This window comes from Stegostoma tigrinum, chromosome 6 (genome assembly GCF_030684315.1).
Source record: "Stegostoma tigrinum isolate sSteTig4 chromosome 6, sSteTig4.hap1, whole genome shotgun sequence".
NCBI lineage: Eukaryota > Metazoa > Chordata > Chondrichthyes > Orectolobiformes > Stegostomatidae > Stegostoma > Stegostoma tigrinum.
In genome coordinates this window covers 106,008,676-106,026,179 of record NC_081359.1, presented here as the reverse complement: position 1 = coordinate 106,026,179, position 17,504 = coordinate 106,008,676, and the positions used below count along the sequence as shown (strand labels likewise).

Here is a 17,504-nt window from a genome sequence, read left to right as displayed (position 1 = left end):
CTTTAACTTGTCTGTCTCCTCTCCACCTATCTTCTCCTCTATCCATCTTCTATCCCCCTCCCCATCCCTATTTATTTCAGAAACCCCTTCCCCTCTCCTATTTCTGATAAAGTGTCTAGTCCCAAAATATCAGCCTTCCTGCTCCTCTGATGCTGCTTGGCCTGCTGTGTTCATCCAGTCTACACCGTGTTATTGCAAATACTAATGACCCTCTGAGCAAGGAAATGCCTCTGTAACTCTATATGCCTCAATAGCTCTGTTATTGCTATAAAATCCCGCTGTAAAGTGTCTTGGGCTATTTTGTTAGACTGAAGACAATATAGAAATGTAAGTCGTTATTAAACTGGCAATGAAAACAGATGAAACCCATTCTATGTTTTGCTCTGAAATGAAATCTGTATGCAATATAAAGTGGTCAGGTCCAGACGGTCAAATGGCCTGGTTTTAAAAGCTGGGGGGAGGGTGCTGAGGTCAGCAGGGTGCAAATTTACAAGGTAATGTTCAGCCCTTCAAGCCTGTTCCGCTTTGCAAGAGCTCCAAGTGCAGGACTGGGCCAGCAAGCATGCAGTTCGGGAAAAGTCTCACCTTGCTGCAGCAGAATTCTCCAGGCAGGATCCGGGTGCGTTGGTAACGTCTCCACTGACAGCCGTAGAGACCTGCCAGGCAGGAGAGGAAAGGCTGGTACTCATAGCGCTGGAGCAAGCGCCGGCGAACAATCTGGAGCTTCCCCAGTTTGATCTTGGTGAGCTGGATCGGGGTGCTGCCCATCTGCAACAGGTCCAGGCCCTCCCTAATCCTGCAAAGAGAGACAGAGGTGTGGATTTAACCAGTGTCGTTCGCAATCCCCAGCTGCGCTCCCCACCCCCGCAACCAAAGCACTCTGCAGCCAATGGAAGGCTTCTTGGAACTGAAGTCACTTTTGTGATGCAATTTTCTCACTGCTTCAGGGATGCCATGTTGTTGATCCGACCTGCCGGGGAGAGCAGCTCAGATTTTTCTTTTAAATGGTTGCTCTCTTGCCTCGGAGATTGATATTCATGGGTTCAAGTCCCACTCCTGAATACTGGCTTCACAAAGATCTGAGCTGATGCTCCCTGTGAACTTACTGAGGAAGCACTGCTTGGATAGCAGTAACAGAATAGGTCAGAGTCAGCATGGATTTACGAATGGGAAATGGTGCTTGAGTGATCTTCTGGAATTTTTTGAGGATGTATCTATGAAGATGGATAAGGGAGAGCCAGTGGATGTAGTGCACCTGGACTTTCAGAAAGCCTTTGATAAAGTCCTGCATAGGAGATTGGTGAACAAAATTAGGGCACATGGTACTGGGGGCAAAATACTGAGTTGGATTGAAAATTGGCTGGCTGACAGGAAGCAAAGATTAGTGATAAATGGGTCCCTTTCGGAATGGCAGGCAGTGACCAGTGGGGTACCACAAGGTTCGGTGCTGGGACCGCAGCTGTTTACGATATACATTAATGATATAGATGAAGGCATTAGAAGTAATATTAGCAATTTTGCTGATGACACACAAAGTTGGGTGGCAGGTGAAAGGTGAGGAGGATGTTATGAGAATACAGGGTGACTTGGACAGGCTAGGTGAGTGGGCAGATGCAGTTTAATGTGGATAAATGTGTGGTTATCCACTTTTGTGGCAAGAACAGGAAGGCAGATTACTATCTCAATGGAGTCAAATTAGGTAAAGATCTAAGTGTTCTTGTACAACAGTCAATGAAAGCAAGCATGCAGGTACAGCAGGCAGTGAAGAAAGCTAATGGCATGCTGGCCTTCATAACAAGAGGAATTGAGTATAGGAGCAAAGAGGTCCTTCTGCAGCTGTACAGGGCCCTGGTGAGACCGCACCTGGAGTATTGTGTGCAGTTTTGGTCTCCAAATTTGAGGAAGGACATTCTTGCTATTGAGGGAGTGCAGCGTAGGTTCACGAGGTCAATTCCCGGAATGGCGGGACTATCATATGTTGAAAGATTGGAGCGATTGGGCTTGTATACACTTGAGTTTAGAAGGATGAGAAGGAATCTGATTGAGACGTATAAAATTATTAAGGGATTGGACACTCTGGAGGCAGGAAGCATGTTTCCATTGATGGGGGAAACCAGAACCAGAGGACACAGTTTAAAAATAAGGGGTAGGCCATTTAGAACAGAGTTGAGGAGAAACCTCTTCACCCAGAGAGTCGTGGATATACGGAACGCTCTGCCCCAGAAGGCAGTGGAGGCCAAGTCTCTGGGTACTTTCAAGAAAGAGATGGATAGAGCTCTTAAAGATAGTGGAATCAAGGATTATGGGGATAAGGCAGGAACAGGATACTGATTGTGAATGATCAGCCATGATCATAATGAATGGTGGTGCTGGCTCGAAGGGCCGAATGGCCTACTCCTGCACCTATCGTCTATTGTCTATAACCAAAGACAGGCACATAGCTGCATTTTTATAGCGTCTTCAACAACCTTAGGACTTCGCAACATGGTTCACATTCAATGAAGTCCTTTTGAAGTGGAATGACTGCTTCTGTTGCTATAGTTGTACAGGAGGCCACATTTGGAGTATTGTGTACAATTCTGAACTCTTTACTTAAATAACGACACAAATGCATTAGAAAGAGTTCGGGGAAGTTTCACTCAAATGCTTCCTGGCAAAATGGGTTTATCTTAGTGATAATGTCACGATAAGAGCCCTGAAAATGTGAAGGAGCAAGGTGCAAGGGAGGCGTTTCTGAGATATCATTATTTCGTTTTTTTTTTCATTTTTGGTTTGGAACTGTGGCTTCATGTTGAGAATTGAACTTTGTACAGCAGAGAGAAAAAAGACTGGTACAAAAGCAGACATTGCTGGGAAAACTCAGCAGATCTGGCATCGTCTGTGGAGAGAAAGCAGTGTTAACATTTTGCCTCCAGCGGCCCTTCTTCAGAACAGAAGATTGGAACTGACCGGGAGAGATAATGCAGGTTGATTAACACTGTGGATGAACTGGCATTGAAATATTGTCATGGCCAGGGTTTGGCAGTTGAATGGATCAATCAAGGTAGGGCTGGTGCTGACTAGGCAACGATAGAAAGTGCTGAGCAAGAAAAAGGAGAAAAAGACTGAACTGGCTGTGACTGGGTTCTGGGGCAGGAGGCATTTTTGCTTTAGAAGCTACTAGACTGGTAAACTGTTTTCAGTTTTTGCTATCTCTAGTTGGGGAGAGGGATGGCCCAGTGATACTATCACTAGACTGCTAATTCAGAGGCCCAGATAACGTTCTGGGGACCCGAGTTCAAATCCTGTCTCAGCAGATGGTGGAATTTGAATTCAATAAAAAAAATTTGAATTAAGAATCTCACGATGACCATGAATCCATTGTCGATTGTCAGAAAAACCCATCTGGTTCACTAATGTCCTTTAGGGAAGGAAAATGCCGTCCTTACCTTGTCTGGCCTACACGTGACTCCAGGCCCACAGCTATATGGTTGACTGTGACTTGCACTACGGGCAATAAATGCTGCCCAGCCAGCAAACCTTCATCCCATTAATGTATAAAGAAAATAAAAGTTATTCTTCAGTTCTTAATTTGTTGAAAGTTCTGAGAAAATAACACTGGTCTGCAAGAAATAAGAACTGCAGAAGTTATTTGGAATTCAAGCAAGATGTATAGTCTTGCAGACAATATGGTGGCACAGTTGCCTCATTGAGCCAGGGACCCGAGTTCAACTCTGGCCTTAGGAAACTGCGTATGTGGAGTTTGCAATTTTCCCTGTGTCTGCATGCATTTCCTCTAGGTGCTCTGGTTTCTATCCGTGGTCCAAAGATGTATACGTTAGTTTGATTAGCCATGCTAAATTGTTCATAATGTCCAAGGATGTGCAGACTAGGTGGGTTAGCTATGGGGAATTTAGGGGTATTGAGAAGGGGTGGATCTGGGATGGATACCTTTGGTGGGCCAGTGTTGACTCAATGGGCCGAATGGCCAGCTTCCACACTGTAGGGATTCTATGATACAGTCCTTTGCATGTGTATTACAACCCATCTACCAAGGATTTCATGAAGGCCTGGCATTTATTATGGTAACAGTTATCGAACAGGCAAACTACAATTTCTTTCCTTTAATTTATCTCTTAACTGTGCTGTTAGTCTATCAGTATGTGAGGGAGCTTGTGATCATAGAAGATTTGGCTTAGAACATAAATAATAATTAGATTATCTTACAGTTCACATCACATGTGTTCCGCTAAAAGATACATTCCAAATAATAAATTTGGAATTTGTTTTCAGTTATAAACTTTGTGTGTGTGCATCAAATCATAGCCTCAATGCCTAATTATCTCACTGAAACAGGACGAGGCTTCAGGAGCGAGGCCTCCTGCAGTACTCAGCCAACATTTCACTTCCCAGAAAGGTGCAACCAGAAACAGGGTCCCTTGCTCAACTTTCTCTCCTGTGAGCCCTGCGTTGAGGCTTGTTTATCTCTCACTGCCCCAGGACCGAGTATCTAACCCAGCACAGACTATCCATCAAACACATGACCCGCATAGTCTGGGGACCACAGTGTGAGAGCAAGTTCTATATTCCAGCAGGAATCGCAAATTTGGGAGATCATTTTAAGTCCGGAATTGGCTACAGGTGCTCCCATGTTGTAACGGGGCTCGTCTTGTCTCAATTGGCTGCATGGTTGGGTTCAGAAGCAGTGTGATGCCAACAGCGTGGGTTCAATCCTCACACCAGCTGAGGTTACCATGAAAGACTCTCCTTCCCAACCCTGGTTTGGATGTGAACGTAGGAGGTATGGTTAGTAAGTTTGGAGGTGACACCAAAATTGGAGGTTTAGCGGGCAGTGGAGAAGGTTACCTCAGAGTACAACAAGATCTTGATCAGGTGGGCCAAAAAGAGTGGCAGATGTAGGTAAATGTGAGGTACCGCATTTTGGAAAGACAAATCAGGGCAGTGTTTATATACTTAACGGTAAGGTCCTTGGGAATGTTGCAGAACAAAGAGACCTTGGAGTGCAGGTTCATAGTTCCTTCAAAGTAGAGTCATAGGTGGGCAGAGTAGTGAACAAGGCATTTGGTAGGCTTGTCTTTTTTGGTCAGTGCATCAAGGAGCAGAGTTGGGAGGTCACGTTGTGGCTGTACAGGACCTTGGTTCGGCCACTTTTGGAATACTCCATGCAATTCTGGTCTCCTTGCTAGAGGAAGGATTTTGTGAAACTCGAAAGGTTCAGGAAAGATTTACAAGCATTTTGCCAGGGTTGGAGAGTTTAAGCTATAGAGAGAGGCTGAATAGGCTGGAGCTATTTTCCCTGGAGCATCGGAGGCGGAGGTGCGAGGTTTATAAAATCATGAGGAGCATGGATAGTGTAACTAGCCAAGGTCTTTTGCCCAAGGTGGGAGAGTCCAAAACTAGAGGGCATAGGTTTGAGGTGACAGCCAAAAGAATGAAAAGGGACATAAGAGGAAGTGGTGGAGGCTGGAACAATGACAATATTTAAAAAGGCATTTGGATGCATTTATGAATAGGCCAAATGCAGGCCAAAGGGATTAGATTTATATAGGATATCTGGCCAGCATTGATGAGTTGGACTGAAGGGTCAGCTTATGTGCTCTACAGCTCCACTCTATGACTCTATTACCTCACTTGGAGTATGGTGACCCTCAGGTTAAATGACCACCAGTTGTCTCTCTATAATGAGAGACCAGCCCTACGGTCTGGTAACACAATGGTGACATGACATATTGTAAGCATTAAAATCACCAGACCCCATCCCACCTTCCTTTTCAACAATGGGACAATTCAGACAATGAATTCAAGATCACCAGTTTCATACCAATACCCAAATTGAAAATCACCCACAACATTTCTTTGACAGCAGAGAACATTGATAGTAACATCAATATCATGGCTCTTTACAGCACCTTTAATATTATGAGTCACTTCAAGGTGCTTTAAATAAGTAACATCATCAACTGAGCTACACAAGGAGATCATAGAATCCCAAAAGTGCAGACAGAGGTCATTCAGCCCATCGAGTCTGTACCAACCTGAAGAGCATCCCATACAGACACAGTCCCACAATCCCTGGCTAACACAACTAGCCTGCACATCTGTGGACACTACGGGGCAATTTAGCATGGCCAAACACCTAACCTGCACATCTTTGGACTGTGGGAGGAAACACACAGTCACACGATGAATGTGCAAACTTCACACAGTCGCCTGAGGGTGGAATCAAACCTGGACCCTGGTGCTGTGAGGCTGCAGTGCTAACCATTGTGCTGAATTAGTAGGGCAGATGCCCCAATATACAAGTTAGGATATTCAGCCCCTAATGCCTGCTCTGCCATTTGCTCAGATCATGACTGATCTAATTCCGGCCTACCAGCAATAACCTTTGACCTCCTTGCTTATCAAGAATCTACTTATTTCTCCCTTAAAAATACTCAAAAACCCTGGCTCCACTACCATTGGAGAAAGAGCAAGCCAAAGACTCATGGTCTTCTGTATGAAATAGTTTCTCTTCATCTCTGTCAATGTGGCAGTCCCTTTTCTCAAAACAGTGACCACCCAGTTCTTGAATCTCTTGCATGAGGAAACATTCTCCCCAATCCCACTCTCCCAAGTTCCCTCTGAATCATATATGTTTCAATCGAGTCACCTTCTACTCACCTAAACTCCAGTAGATACAAGCGTGGCCAATCCTAATAAAACTCTGCACCCATTCCAGTTATTAGTGTGGGAAACCTCGCTGAAATACTTTCAATATCTACCTTAACCACAGAGGCCTACCAGAAAAACTTGGTCAGGATGAGAAGGAGGAGATAGAGAGGATTTAAGAGAGAATTCCAGAGTTTGCTGCATAAGAAGATTAAGGCTTGGCCAACAATGGAAGGTTTGCATATTGGAGAGGTTATCATATTGAGAAAATTCACTGAAGCTGGTTGCTCAGTGTCAGGTCCACAACACTTGAAGGAGATCACAGAAGCTATGCTTTCTTGTCTAAGTTTTGAAATGGTCTTTCCTCGACTACATTACACGTTATGCAACATAAACAAAGTGGCAGGAAAAGCTCAGCAGGTCTGACAGCATCTGTGAAGGAGAAAACAGAGTTAACATTTCGGGTCCAGTGACTCTTCCTCAGAAGGGTTCTGAGGAAGGGTCACCAGACCCAAAACATTAACGCTGTTTTTTCCTTCACAGAGGCTGTCAGGGTTGGTGAGCTTTTCCAGCCACTTTGGTTTTGTTCCTGATTTACAGCATCCACGGTTCATTCGGTTTTTATTACACATAATGCCAGTTGATTCTAAGTTCCAACCAGGTCAGAACTTAGACCATCCTCCCACATCATCAAACCCTTGCACAACATGGACTTTGAAATCACATAGATTAAATCACTCCCCAAAAGATAGCACTCTCTCTGACAAACTGGTCCAGTGAAGCTTCACTGTCAATCTGTCTAAGGTAAATATATCCCTTCTTAGGTACAGAGACTAAAATTGCACAGACCGCTGTGAGTGCGAGTTCACTGTAATTTTATCCAGCTGCAATATGACTTCCATATTGCCATCTTCAACTACTTTACAAGTCACAGGCAAATCAATGGGTGATAATGCAGTCAGTGATATCCACATCCAATGAATGAATTAAAGTCAAAAACTTTCCCAATTGCTTGTTGGATCTATGTGCTGAGCATCCAAGTTTCTCTGAAACGGATGCCCAAATTCTCTTGAACATCAACATTTAATAGTTTTGCGCCATTTAAAAATAACATTGATGCATTCTTCTTGCCCACACACGTAACCCCTTGGCAGACTCTTTCAATCATAAAGGTCACAGAGTTGTACAGAACAGAAACAGACCCTATGGTCCAACTCGTCCATGCTGATCTGATACCCTAAATTAATCTAGTCCCATTCACCAACACTTGGCCCATATCCCTCTAAACCCTTCCTATTCATGGACCCATCCAGATGCCTTTTAAAAATTGTCATTGTACCAGCCTCCACCACTTCCTCTGGCAGCTCATTCCATACACACACCACCCTCTGTGTGAAAAGATGATGCTTTAGGTCCCTTTTAAATCTTTCCCCTCTCACCTTAAACCTATGTTTAACCGAAGTTTTAGATACCCCCACCCCAGGGAAAAGACCTTGTCCACTAAACCTATCCTTGACCCTAGAGATTACAAGAGAGTTGCAATGGGAGAGAGATTCCTCTCTCCCATTGCAACTCTCTTGTAATCTCTTCGGCCTTGAAACTGCTCGACCATGTCCTGAAGCAAACCAGGTACCACAGCCACATCACTATCCTTGACCCTCATGTTTTTACAAAACTCTATAAGGTCACCCCTCAAGCCTTCAACGCTTCAGGGAAAATAGTCCCAGCCTATTCAGTCTCTCCCTCTAGAACTCAGTCTCCAAACCTCGTAATATGCTTATAAATCTTTTCTGAGCCTTTCAAGTTTCACAACATCCTTCTTACAGCAGGGAGACCAGAATTACGTGGAGTATTCCAAAAGTGGCTGAACCCATGTGCTGTACAGTCGCAACATGACCTCCCAACTCCTATATTCGATGCACTGACCAATAAAGGCAAGCATACCAAACACCTTCTTCACCGCCCTGTCTACCTGCAACTCTACTTTCGAGGAACTATGACCCTGCACTCCACGGCCTCTTTGTTCCGCAACGCTCCCCAGGACCTTACCATTAAGTGTATAAGTCCTGCCCTGATTTGCCTTTCCAAAATGTAGCACTTCACATTCATCTAAGTTAAACTCCACTAGCCACTCCGTGCCCACCTGATCAACATCCTGTTGTACTCTGAGGTAACCACTACACCTCCAATATCCCCTCCCCCTCCATTTAAGTAGCACCTTTCACATACTGGGTATGTCCCAAAATACCCTCCAGCCAATGAAGTAATTTTGGAGTGTGATCACTGCTATAATGCTGGAAACAGAGTGGCTAGATAGCACACAGTAGGCTGTTGCTGCTGTAAATTCTATGTAATCTCTGTTCCAATAACAAATGGCCTGTTGTAGCATAATGTGCACCATGTAAGGACTCAGGGCATGCATCCAACTGATTGCTGCAGAAAACAGTTGATAAAATAAGCAGAAGAATGGGGAGCTTTTTTCTGAAGTCGATACAATCAGGGTCGCTAACAGAAACATCAATTTGTCAACCTAATTACACAAGCGAAGTGTCAATAGTATACATATTAAAGTAATCTCTCGAAATCTGTCATTTACCGGAATTATAAACGCAACCCATCTTGTTAGGACATTTAATCTCGCTAAACTCATCGGGACAGATGCAAAGGTGATGGTTATGTAAAATCTGGTATTCTTGCCTTTATCCTGATAGGTGTAAGTTGCAAAGCTAAGAAACACACAAATGTGAAATTGAGATGCCAAGTCAATATGGAAAACCAGCTTAGAGATAATGTGACAAGCGCAGAGAAATTGCTGGAGAAACTCAGCAGGTCTGGCAGCATCTGTGGAGAGAAAGCAGAGTTAATGTTTCAAGTCCAGTGACACTCATTCAGAATTAGACTTGAAATGTTAACTCTGTTTCTCTCACCACAGATGCTGCCAGACCTGCTGAGTTTTCTCCAGCAATTTCTGCTTTTGTTTCAGATCTCCAGCACCTGTCTTATTTTTGTGATGACATATCTTGGAGAGGATACTGTGCATGACCTCGTTTGATGATATTGACTATTTATGAAACGCCTTTAGTCTTCGAAACAACAGCTTCTGAACAGAACTCTGGGCGGCAAGGGTAATGAGTAACTCAGTAATGAGAAAAACCACTGGAGGCAAGATCTGAACTTGACATTTCCAATCTATTTATTTTCCTTTATTATTTCACAGAATGGTGACAAGGTGTCAGAATTTGTTAACCCATCTCAAATTGCCCATGAACTGGGTTTGCAAGGGCCATTTCAGAAGGAATTTAATAGTCAACCGTTTTGCTGTGGAGTCACATATAAGCCAGGCCAGGCAAGGATGGCAGATTTCCTTCCCTTACTGAGCAGTTGGGTTTTTACAACAATTGATAACAATTTTCTTTTGTATCTGCCATCACTGGGGCGAGCTTTCAGTTCCAGATTTCATGAATCTCCTTTATGGGAATGCAATTCATGTCCTCACCTCTTGGACTTGGGACTCAACTACCACAGGCATCACCAGAAATGTCAGAACAAGAATGGACCATTTAGCCTCTCATGCCTACTCTGTTATTCACAAAGGCCGTGGCTGTTCCTTCACTTCCTGTCTCAAGCAAAGCTGTCCGGCAAAACACTTATCCATTGGATTTTAAATTTATCAGCTTTCTTGCCAAGAGTGAAAATTCCACATCTCCACTTATCTCCTGTATGGTCCACAGTTTGTGCAACCTTGCACTGGACTCCCATCTCCTAGCTTTGCCATTTCTAAAGTCCTAAAAGTCATTCAAACTTGGCTTTTTTTTCGCCAGAGCGTCAGAGGCTGAGGGGTGGCCTGATACAAGTGTATAAAATGATGAGATGCAGGGATAAGGTGGATAGTCAGACTTTCTCCCAGGGTGGAAATGTCAAATACTAGGGGCACGGTTTTAAGGTGAGAGGGCAATAGTTTAAAGGAGATGTGCAAGGGAAGTTTTTTTTACATAGAGGGGGTGGTGGGGACCCAGAACACACTGCTAGGGGAGACGGCAGAAGCCGATACTGTAGTAATGTTTAAGAGGTGATTAGACAGTCACATGAACAGGCTGGGAATAGAGGGATGTGGACCATGGGCAGGCAGGTGGGATTAGTTTAGAATGGCATCGTGGTTGGCACAAGAATTGTGGGCCGAAGGGCCTGCTCCTGTGCTGTACTGTTCTAAGGTCATTTAGATTGTGGAGACAGGCAATCACAATCTTAAACCAGTCTGCAGACAAGGAATGCCAAGCAGAGGAATCCCAGCAGTTGGCATTGCTGGTGAGTTGCCCAGTGTGCTGTCCAACCAATCTCAAAGACCAGAGCAGTGGCGCAAATGCTGAACCCCTCCTGATGCACCTGGGCCTGGGAAAAATACATCAGGCAGAGATCCTGGAATTGTGGAATGGTCACAGCAGAGAAGGAGGCCATTCGATCCATCCAAACCATGCCAGCTCTTTGTGAAAGCAATTTAGCTCACCCCCTGCCCCTTCCTCGCGGCCTGCAAAGCTTTTCCCTTCAAATAATTATCCAATTCCTTTTGGAATCTGGGAGTAAACCTGTCCCCAGGACACATTGGGTGCATTCCAGATACTGGCCATTCACTCATCATACCTTTGATTGTTTTTATTTTGCCAATCACCTCTAAAACTATGTCATCTGGTTCGAGGGCCTTCTCCCTGTTGGATCAGTTCTCCTGGCCAGTCTCCTCAATTTTGACAACTTGTATCAACTCTGCTCGCAGCCCAAAGCATAACACTCAATCTGAAGACCCTCAATCAATAAAACAAAACATAAAACACATAATGTTTATTAAATGAAATCCTTTCAAAGAAGCACAACCCAGACATTTAAATTATGTTCATACACTGCTCCCAAAACTGGAAGGCAATTCATTTGACCCAAAGGTGAAAAAGACACAAATAATTACAATCTCCACAAACAAATTTAGAAAGCTGTGTCAAAAATAGCCCCAGGTATCGAAGTAAGGACCAGGAATTGGCGCAGGCCTGGTAGGTCAAGCAGCCTGTTCCTGCGTTGTATTGAATTGTATCAACTGGAATCCTAGCACGGTATTTCGTCTGAGGAAGAAACATGCAGTTACCTGAAAAATGAAGTGTTATGCTTCCAGAAACGCCTTCTATCATTCAAAACATTTATACCTGGAAATCTATCCATCCTTGCAAATGATTCTGGATCCTCATGATCTGGAATCAATGTTGTACCTTATTGGGTTTCTGAACTCCCCATATTCAACATTCGTTTTCCGTGGGATTTCTCAGCTTGCACCTTTGTCTCTTGGTTAAAGGCAGTGTTTATCTCCCTCCTCAGGGATCTGATTGACTGTCAACAAGAGCAGCAAACATCTTAAAGGGGCCTAGCTCAATTAAATTCAATTCAAGCCTGTCTTATATCCCATAAACCGCAGCAAAACAACATCGTAGTGCTCCATTGGAAGACTACAAAAGACCAAGAGTAATTTAACATCCAACCCTTTACATGTAAAGCTGTGCTGCCTTGTTCCCTTCCTGTTGCGAGATGATGTTGATGTCCTTTTTATCCTGACGTCGAATAGAGCAGCACCATCAATATCCATAACCCTGTAAAAGTATGTGTTGATTCTGAATGAACTGTAACACATTTTTGACCAGCACAGATAAGATGGGCCAAAAAAGCCTTCTTCTGTGCTATAAGTCTCTATGACTCTCTGAGCCTAATCAGTCCATTCACACTCTACATCAGCTGTACTCCTTGATCCAGCATTCATAGAGTCCTACGGTGTGAAAACAGGCCATTCAGCCCAAACCCACCTAACCGAAACATCCCTGGACAATCACTATAGGCAATTTAGCATGGCAATCAACCTACCCTGCACATCGTTGCATTGTGGGAGGAAACCACGCAGACATGGGCAGAAAGTGCAACTCCACACAGACAGTTGCCCGAGGGTGGGATTGAACCTGGGTCCCTGGTGCTGTGAGGCTGCAGTGCTAACCACTGAGTCACTGTGTATTTATACATACCACCCTATAGACAGAAATCCAAATCCATATTAGTTCACTTCACATAGCACTTTGGTTCTTACATCCAATGTCTTCACCTCCCTATAATTGTAATTCACAGACTGATATTGAATTGAGTTGTTCAAGTGTGACCTTTTAGCTTGTTCATGGGATTAGATTAGATAAGATTCCCAACAGCGTGGAAACAGGCCCTTCGGCCCAACAAGTCCACACTGCCCGTTGATATATCCCACCCAGACCCATCCTCCTATATCCCACACACCCCTGAACACTACAGGCAATTTAGCATGGCCAATCCACCTAACCTGCACATCTTTGGACTGTGGGAGGAAACTGGAGCACCTGGGGGAAACCCACGCAGACACCGGGAGAATGTGCAAACTCCACACAGACAGTCGCCCGAGGGTGGAATCAAACCCAGGTCCTTGGCGCTGTGGAGGCTGCAGTGCTAACCACTGAGCCATCGTGCCGCCCCAAGATTTGATAGATGGTGCTTTGTTTTGCCAGGGGTGTGCTCAGAATGCCTTTTAAAAGTGGGTATTGCTTCGCCAGCATTTCTTACCTGTCCTTAGACACCCTTAGCAAGGTGGTGAGCTGTTCTCTTGAGCTGCTGCAGTCCTGGGATACCTACGGTGCCTTAGGAATTGAATTCCAGGATTTTGATCCAGTGACCATGAAGGAATGGCAATATATTTCCAGGTGAGGATGGTGAATGGGTCGGAGGGGAACTTGCAGGCGGTGGTGTTCCCAAGTATCTGCTGCTCTTGCCCTTCTAGGTGGTGCAGACCATGGGTTTGGATGTGCTATCAGGGCAGCCTCACTGAGTTGCTGTAATATATACCATGCCTGGAATAGTGCATACAACCTTGGTGTCTCTACATAAGACAGGACATACATGCCATCGAGGAAATACTGCGGACATTCACCTGGCTATTATGAAGGAAGATTGAATAAAAACAAAATTGAACCAATCACAGAATCACTGGTTAGACCAGCATTTATTGCCCACTCCTAACTGGCCAAGAGAGCAGTTGAGAACTAACCACATTGCTGTGGGTCTGGAGTCACATGTAGGCCAGACCAGGTAAGGATGACAGTTTCCGTCCCTAAAGGACATGAGTGAACCAGATGGGTTTTACCCCTGGCAATGGTTTTATGTGATTAATTCCAGATTTTTATCAAATTCAAATTCCACCATTTAATATCAATTTGGATCCATGTCTACAGTGACAATAGCGCTAAGTCATCATGTCCCCTGGGGGCTAGCTTTTTGGTTTCCAAGATTTTGAAACAGAGTTCAAATTCACACGTCCCCTGGACTATACTGTACTGGATTGAGTTCTAGCTCCGTAGCATAACAATCAGCAACATTTCACTGTCATTGGACTGATTATATTCCAGATATTTTCCCAAATTCAAATTTCACCATGTACCATGGCAGAATTTGAACCTGGGGACCCAGAACATTCCTTGGTGTTTCTGGATTAATAAATGGAGTTAGAACTTTACTGGACCACAGTATTCCCAATTATTAATTAGAGTTTCAAAGGATGAGGCAGGATTGTGATTGAAGCACAAAGTTCTAACAGGGCCAGACAGACTAGATGCTGGGAGGATGCTTTCCCCTGGGTACGGAGTCTAGAACCATGGGACATCGTCTCATATTAGACCATTTAGAACTGAGTGAGGAAGTATTTCTTCATTCAAAGAGAAGTGAACCTATGGAATCGTCTTCCAGAGCTGGTTGTGGAGGCCAAATCACTGCATACATTCAAGAAAGAGAGACAACTTTTTAGATTTTCAAGGCATTAAGGGGAATGGGGAGAAAGCAGGAATATGGCACTGACATAGAGGATCAGCTGTGATCATATTGAATGGTGGAGCAGGCTCGAGGGGTTGAATGGCCGCCTCCTGCTCCTAGTTTCTATGTTTTTCTCGATTAGTATAGTTACTCTAATTTACAGGACAGAATATCAATTTGTTGTCACATGTATTATTCCATGAAAAATACAGTGAAATGTTTTATACGTCACACCACCACAGTGCCAACATCAATGACAGACATCATGAATAAAACAAAAACAAAATTTAGACAAAATTCATCACAGTTCAGGTAAAGGGAAAGCTCATTAAGGAACAATGGAATACCCTGTTCAAATGTTATAGAGTCATAGAGATATACAGCATGGACACAGACCCTTTGGCTTACTTGTTCATGCTGACCAGATATCCTAAATTAATCTAGTTTCATTTGCCAGCATTTGGCCATATCCCTCTAAACCCTTTCTATTCATTTACCCATCCAGATGCTTTTTAAATGTTGTAATTGTACCAGCCCCCACCACTACCTCTGGCAGCTCATTCCATACGTGCACCACACTCTGTGTGAAAAAGTTGCCCCTTACTTCACTTTTTATTCTTACCCCTCTCACCTAAACTTACTCAGCCTCCGATACTCCAGGAAAATAGCCCCAGCCTAATCAGCCTCTCCCTATAGCTCAAACCCTCCAACCCCAACAACATCCTTGTAAATCTTTTCTGAACCCTTTCAAGTTTCAGAACATCTTTCCCATAGCAGGGAGGCAAGAATTATAAGCATTACAAAATAAATAGTGGTGCTAATTGGCATGGGAAATATTGGACCAGCTGACCCTGGAGAGTGGTCCCTGTCCTGGTTTGGTGTACCGCTACTGGATTCTTCGTGCCTAGTTAATAGTGCATTTTAATTGAAAAGGAGCACCTGTGATAAGGTAGCACTTTCTCAGCACTGCACAGGAGCATTAGCCAATAGTATTGTGGTGATGTCTCCCGAGTGGAGCTGTAACTCGGCACCTTCGGAGCAGGTAGACCCTGGGTATCCAGAGCCGACTACAAAGCGACAGGCAGGGCAGAAATAAACCCACAACTACAAAACAAGAGCCAACAGCATCAGTGTCATTTCAAACAGGCCAGCTTTCACAATCAAACTGAACCAGTATGAAATCTCAAACACAAACTAACTAACAACAGCGAAACAATGGAAAGGTATGTACCGTTCCAGTCCCTCAAGCTACGACGTTGTTCTAGATCATGGCTTATTGCCTAGTTCAGCACCATTTTCCTGCACTATCCCATCTCCCCTGATATCACTAGGACATAGAAATCCTCCAATCTCTACACTCAGTGACTGAATTTCCATAGCTCTCTGGGGTAGATAATTCCAAAGATCCACCACCTTCTGGGTGATGAGATTCCTCCTCATCTCAGTCCCAAATGGCCTGCTCCTTATTCCGTGTCCGCAATCCCCTTTTCGTTTTCTTTACCTTTCACAGACTTCATCCCTGTCACTTACAGCAAGGCCCACAACCCTGCTGTCTTTCCTTTCCCCTTTCTTCATTGTACTCTCTCTGTCTTCTCTCCTCACTCTGATAATCCATGGTTGGTATTCTCTTTATTCCAAGGAACCAGCAAGAAAGAAATGCTTTATTCACTTCCTGAGGTTGAGAAAGTGTTAATTCTTAGTTCAACAGATAGTCTCAGAGGTTCAGGTACGTAACTGTTTGAAAGTAGCTTCGCAGCTATGCAGGACAGTTAAGAAGGCTTTTGGCACATTTGCCCTTACTGCTTAGAGTGTAGGATTTGGGACGTCATGTTGAGGTTGTGCAGGATGTTGGCGAGGTCACATTTGGAGTATTATGCACAGTTCTGGTTGCCCTGCTATAGGAAGGACATTATTAAATTTGAGTGGGTTCAGAAAAAATTTACAAGGATGATGCCAGGAATGGAGAGTTTGCGTTGTAAAAAGGCTGGGGCCTTTTCACTGGAGCGTTGGAGGTTGAGAAGTGACTTTGTAGAGGTTTATAAAATCATGAGGGGCATAAAATAGCAAAGTTTGTTTCCCCAAGGTGGGCAAGTTCAACACGAGGGGGCAGATTTTTAAGATAAGGGGAGAAAGATTTGAAAGGGACCTGAGGGGCAATTTGTTCACACAGAGGGTGTTCAGGGGAGGTGACAGTATTATGGCTGGAATGTTAATCTAGAGATCCACGTAATGTTCTGGGGACCTGGGTTCAAATTCTGTCATGGCAGATGGTGGAATTTGAATTCAATAAATATCTGGAGTGGAGCGTCAAATGATGACTGTGAATCCATTGTTGATTGTTGGAAAAACCCATCTGGTTCACTAATTTTTTTTATTCATTTCTGGGATGAGGGCTTCACTGGCCAGGCAGCATTTATTGCCCAGAGGGCATTTAAGAGTCAACTACATCGCTGTGGGTCTGGAGTCACATGTAGGCCAGACCAGGTAAGGATGGCAGTTTCCTTCCCTAAAGGACATTGGTGAGCCAGATGGGTTTTTCCGACAATCGTCAATGGATTCACGATCATCATTTGGTTCTTAATTCCAGGTATTTATTGAATTCAAATTCCACCATCTGCCATGATGGGATTCAAACCCAGGTCCCCAGGGCATTATGTGGGTCTCTGGATTAACAGTCCAGCGATAATACCACCAAGCCATTACCTCCCCTTTAGGGAAGGAAACAGCCATCCTTACCAGGTCAGGCCTACATGTGACTCCAGACCGACAGCAATGTGATTGACTCCTAACTGCCCTCTGGGCAATTAGGGATGGGCAATAAATATTGGTCTACCCAGTAACGCCCATTTCCAGGGAATGAATAAAGAAAAGTTGTCTTTCTCATAGAGGGTCATGGGCCTTTGGAGCTTTCTGCCTTGAAAAGTGAGGGAAACAGAGATGTTTCTAAGGCTGAAATGGTTAGATTCATGATAAGCTAGGGGAAGTCGAAATGTTATTGAGTCAGTGGG

At 44.2% G+C, this 17,504-nt stretch overlaps 1 protein-coding gene across 4 annotated transcripts in view; it reads right to left on the bottom strand.

Annotated features, from left to right (window-relative positions):
* The window catches only part of gdpd4a (glycerophosphodiester phosphodiesterase domain containing 4a), a 78,737-nt gene extending 65,108 nt beyond the window's left edge, over window positions 1–13,629 (bottom strand). The window contains exons 1-2 of one of the 4 annotated variants that reach the window (XM_059646831.1): window positions 13,258–13,629; window positions 586–796 (exon numbers count right to left, since the gene is read on the bottom strand). In XM_059646831.1, coding sequence (XP_059502814.1) covers window positions 586–768 — 183 coding nt within the window. In that variant the 5' untranslated portion in view covers window positions 769–796; window positions 13,258–13,629. Of the gene's footprint in view, window positions 1–585; window positions 797–11,286; window positions 11,655–11,834; window positions 11,866–13,257 lie in introns of those variants that run through there. The other 3 variants (XM_048532681.2, XM_059646829.1, XM_059646830.1) reach the window with 3 other exon arrangements.
* Between the last annotated feature and the right edge of the window lie 3,875 nt (window positions 13,630–17,504).